The sequence below is a fragment of the Emydura macquarii genome, unplaced genomic scaffold (genome assembly GCF_026122565.2).
Source record: "Emydura macquarii macquarii isolate MOO-44397 ecotype Brisbane River unplaced genomic scaffold, CSIRO-AGI_Emac_v2 contig_1008, whole genome shotgun sequence".
Taxonomy (NCBI): Eukaryota; Metazoa; Chordata; order Testudines; family Chelidae; genus Emydura; species Emydura macquarii.
Genome location: NW_027131145.1, coordinates 206,827 through 211,952, shown reverse-complemented (window position 1 = coordinate 211,952; position 5,126 = coordinate 206,827). Strand labels below are relative to the sequence as shown.

The 5,126-nt window shown below is 45.3% G+C and overlaps 1 protein-coding gene across 1 annotated transcript; it reads left to right on the top strand.

Annotated features, from left to right (window-relative positions):
- Positions 1–592: 592 nt before the first annotated feature.
- On the top strand, positions 593–4,118 carry LOC137150679 (olfactory receptor 13G1-like). The gene is made up of 2 exons (XM_067544655.1): positions 593–1,493; positions 4,036–4,118. The coding sequence occupies exons 1-2, from the start codon at positions 593–595 to the stop codon at positions 4,116–4,118; spliced, it is 984 nt and encodes a 327-aa protein (XP_067400756.1).
- Positions 4,119–5,126: the final 1,008 nt, after the last annotated feature.

Below are 5,126 nucleotides of genomic sequence, written 5' to 3'. Positions count from 1 at the left end.
CTGATTTCACACTAGTGCAACTCCATCCATTTCACTGGAGTTACTTTTAACTTACACTCAGTCCTTCAAAGTCACTGAGTCAGATGCCCAGCTTGAATTGGTGTATCTGAATTGAAATCAGTTAGCCAGATGCCCAGCTTGCATAAACTGACATAGCTTCATTGGAGTCCATGGACTAGATCCACAGATAGTGCAGATCCATGTATTTCCATTGCCTTCTGGGCCACTGACTTAGAGCTACACTTAGGCTATGTTTACACTGACGGCAGCAAAGTGGTTATCTGGATCGACTGAGCGGTCAGTGACGACCCACTCAGTCAATCCAGAAGTCGATGTACTAAGACCACTTTCTCAAGTGGCATAGCGTTGAGTGGATGGGATCGCGGTTCCCGTTGGCGCAGTGCAGTGAAGATGGCGCACAGAAGAGAAGCACAGAAGTTGTCGGGAGTTACGTAAGTATTTTGTGTACTTTGCGTAACTCTGGTTGACTGCCGCTGAATAGCCGAGGTAAGTGTAGACATAGCCTAAGTCGGAGTAACTGACCGAGTGAGTTAATTTATATTGACAGAAGAGGAGTAGTGGAGATTCAGGAATGAAGAACCAATCCTCTGTCACTGAATTCATGTTGGTGGGTCTGTCCAGCCGCCCTGAACACCAGATGTTCCTCTTTATGGTATTCACCTTCATCTACATGGCAGCACTAGCTGGAAACATCCTCACGGTTACTGCCAGCAGCTGCCTCCACACCCCTATGTATTTCTTGCTCATCAACTTGTCCTTGATAAACATTTTATCCATCTCAGTGTCTGTCCCCAAAATGTTGCACAACCTTCTGGAGCACAGGAAGACCATTGCCTTCTTGGCTTGCATTGCACAGATCTATCTCTTCACCTGGACTCTGGCAAGTGAAGTTCTGGTCCTTGCTGCCATGGCTTTCGACCGCTATGCTGCTATCTGCCACCCTTTGCATTACACCCTCATCATGAGGAAGGGGGTTTGTGTTGGGTTAATCGCTGGAACATGGACAGTCGGGCTGGCCAATTCCGTGGTTCATACAGGAATTTTGCTCCAGCTGTCCTTCTGCTGCTCGAACGTCATCAACCATTTCTTCTGCGAATTGCCACCTGTGTTAAAACTCTCCTGTTCAGACACCAGCCTTAACAAAACCCTAAATTTTCTGGCTGATGCGGTCTTCGGGATGGGGAGTTGTGCGATCACTCTAATGTCCTATTACTTCATCCTAAGAACTATCCTGAAAATCCACTCCACAGAAGGCAAGAAGAAAGTCTTCTCCACCTGCTCTTCTCAACTCATAGTGGTCAGTTTGTACTTCTCCACATCCATTTACAGCTACATCCATCCCTCCTCAGCCTCCTCTCCTGACAGAGACAAACTGATCACTGTCCTATATTTGGTTATAACTCCAGCCCTCAGCCCTATCATATACTCTCTAAGAAACGAGGAGGTCAAAGAGGCCCTCAGGAAACTGATAAGTAGACTTGGGATTTTTCAAATACAATAAAATCTATCCATCTATCTAGTTATCTATCTGAGAGACAAGGTGGGTGAGGTAAAATCTTTTATTGGACCAACTTCTTCTGGCGAGAGAGACAAGATTCTAAGCTACACAGAGATCTTATCCAGCTCCGTGTAGCTCAAAAGCTTGTCTGAACAAATTGGTCTTCACCCACTTTGTCTCTAATACCTTGGAACCCACTCAGCTACAACAACATTGCACATCTATCTATCTACTTATCTGTTAGCATATAGAATATAGATATTCAGGCCTGCCTGTAAAGGCCCATATTTTGTAAGTATATCCTTATCATTTAGATGGTTATAGGGGTATAAAACAAAGAATCAAAACCACGGGCCTTCTCTCACTGTGACAGTCTGAGGTCTGGTACTTTGGCTCATATGCAGGAGTGGTGGCCATAAGCTGGGAAGCGTGCAGTCACAAATGCACATTCCAGCATATCATCTAATACCTGGTTGTTAAGATGGTGATCCAGTTTAACACCTCCAGATAAAGAAAAATTCCTAGAATGTTTGAAGGAAACTTGATTTGATAACATTCTGTCTGGAAAAAAGAATTACTTATCAACAGTAGTGGTTGTAAAATCTACACTCCTCTTTGTTTTGTCTTTATGGTACCCAATTCTCTATTATCTATTTGGAATGATTTCTGTCTGGTTCTTTGATTGTTTCTGTCTGTTGCATAATTAAGTGTGATCAGTTAAGGTGGTTGGACATAACTGGTTAATAAATTGTGTTACAATATGTTATGAATGGTTAAAGAATCATCTTGTAATATTGTTAAAGAATTGATTGGTTAAGCTACATTATAAAAACTGAGGTAAAACAGAAAGTAGGAGGGATTTTTTTTTCAGTCCAGCTTCTGGGAGAAAGTCAATGGCTGGTGTGTGCGAGGATCAGGCCAGATGGTTACAAGGATCCCATCTGACATTGGGGGTCTGTAAGTCTGAGTCCCCCATTCGTCCTTTTCCTTCACGAGGCATAAACAACATAGGAAGCTCTGAATTGCCCTCAGCATGTTCATAATTCTTTGCCGTGCTGTATTAAGCAAATAACTCTAATTCAATCTCAGGTTTCATGGCCTCAGCCAGTTGCCTGAAGGCGCCAGGCAGGATTTTTGCTCTCCCCCAGTGCACAGTAGTTCAGAGGTGTTCTGGGATGTTGTTTGTTTGCCTTACTCTGAAGAATCAGAGATTGACCACAGATGGAGACAGGGTGGAGCAGAGCTCTGAGGCTGTACAGAGAATTATGGAACCATAGGGTTAGAAGGGACCTCAAGGGTCATTAAATCTAACTTTTCTGCAAAGATTCAAGATTTGTTGTGCCTAAACCATCCAAGACAGATGGCTAGCCAGCCTCTTTTTGGAAACCTCCAGCCAAGGACATCCCATGGCATCCCTAGGCAGCTTGTTCCAGAGAAGCCTCTTTCTAGATGCCATGTTTTGCTCACTTTCTCAGGGTCTAACTGATCTCCAGATTTGGGTTGAGGAAGGAGTTTTCCCTGAGGTCAAATGGGAAGGAGCCTGTGGGGGTTTTCTCCATCTCTGCCACATTGGGTGTGGATCGCCGGCTGGGATCATCTGGGCACATCTCACCTAATCAATTCCCTCCCATCTCAGGGGCCTCGGGCACTGGAGGGCAACTTGGTCTTTGCTGTTCACTGCCTTGGCCACGTAGTTTAGTCACCCAGGAACCTTCAAGCCAAGGGGCTGAAAGCACTGGGGGGCATATAATTCTACAGGGATAGCCTGAGTCAGTATACACGCAATAATTCACAAAAGGTTGACACGTAAGGTCTCTACAGTGAGCCAGTATTGCACTTTGTAATCATAACCATTGTGAACTGAATGTTCAGGTAATACTTAAGAAGCAAAGGAGCTATATTGGGAATTATTCTTAACGTTCTTAACATTTCTTAAAAATTCTATATTGGAAATGTTCTTAAAGCCTTGATGTTCAAGGCAGACCACCGGCAAGTGACATTCCTTGCACAGGCTCTGTTCTGGCCTTTACGTTTGTTCATTGTCTACTGTATGCCTCATAGTACAAGTCTATTTCCCTACAGAGCTAATGAAGACGACAACATTGATAAAAGAGGGCAAAATATGCAGCATCAGCAGCAGAGTGGCTTGTTCATAGAATCATAGAAGATGAGGGTTGGAAGGGACCTCAGGAGGTCATCTAGTCACACCCTCTGCTCTAACCAGGACCAACCCTGAATAAATCATGCCACCCAGGGCTTTGTCAAGCTGGGCCTTGAAAACCGCAAAGGATGGAGATTCCACCACCTTCCTAGGTAACCCATTCCAGTGCTTCACCACCCTCCTAGTGAAAGAGGGTTTCTTAATATCCAACCTAGACCTCCCCCACTGCAACTTGAGACCATTGATCCTAGTTCTGTCATCTATTACCACTGAGAACAGCCTAGCTCCATCCTCCCTGGAACCCCATTTTAGGTAGTTAAAGGCTCTTATCAAATCCCCCCACACTCTTCTGCAGACTATGACGAAGATCAAAGAATTAGTCTGGTCTACGAGGAGAATGGCACGGTGTCTTTCACCGAGGGGCAAGCTTTCTCATGACAAAGTGACCACAGCCTACCTGGTGGACAATACTTTATTACAGATGAGAGTGTCTTGTTAAGTAAATCTAGGGTCTAGAATGTGGGTTCTGATTTTATTTTATATATAACTATATGTTTCCAATATTTCTTCTTGGTGTCACATGTTTACTTGTGTTCACTGTCAACACATCTCAGCACTGTGTTTTCAGCAGAGGGATTGAGGTAAGGTGTAATGAGGAAGCTGCAGTGTTTTCATTTGGGAGCAAGGAACCCGTGAATACAGCACACTCACGGTGCACCAGTGGCTGGGAGATGCTTGGAGGGTGCCTATTGCTGGCCTGCAGAGGGACAGCAAAGCCTGGGTAGGCTGAGAGAGGAGTGGCTTGTGTTGCCCATGGCTGGTGGAGTTGGGGAGCTGACCCCTAGCTGGCAGAGACATGCTCAGGGCAGATGGCAAAGAGGTGCCTCATTGCCCTGGGTACCCCGGGAAGTATCAAAGTCTCCTGGGAACTGTCAAGTTTTAGTCTAACTAAAGTCTCAGCACTGGGGCACTTGGGTAATGTTGAATGGCCTGTGTTATAGAGGAGCTCAGACTAGATGATCTAACAGTCCCTTCTGGCCTTGGAATCTAGGAATCCATGACTTTTCCCATGTACACCAGCTGAGTAGGTCATTGACTCCAGTGGATCTATAGTTCATTTACACCAGCTGGGGATCTGGCCCATGGACTCCGATGGAGCTCCAGCCAATTTACACCAGCTGGCGATCTGCCTCAGTGACTCAAATGGAGCTGTGGCTGATTTACACCCGTTGCAGATCTGGACCATTTACTCCAAGGGTGCTATGCTTGGGTTTGGCCCATAGGCTGCAGTGGTGATATGGCTGATTTACATGAGCTGGGGATCTGACTCATTCACTCCAAAGTATCTACAGCTAATTTACACCAGCTGGGACTCTGGATCATTTACTCCAGTGTTGCTACGCCTGGTTGATATTAGCTAGTGTTTGGCCCATTGGTTCCAGTGTA

Excerpts from the sequence above, each read along its gene's own strand:
- LOC137150679 (XM_067544655.1), top strand. The coding sequence starts at position 593 with ATGAAGAACCAATCCTCTGTCACTGAATTCATGTTGGTGGGTCTGTCC. Across the intron at positions 1,494-4,035 it reads GGCCCTCAGGAAACTGATAA|ACTATGACGAAGATCAAAGA; the intron begins GTAGACTTGGGA and ends ACTCTTCTGCAG.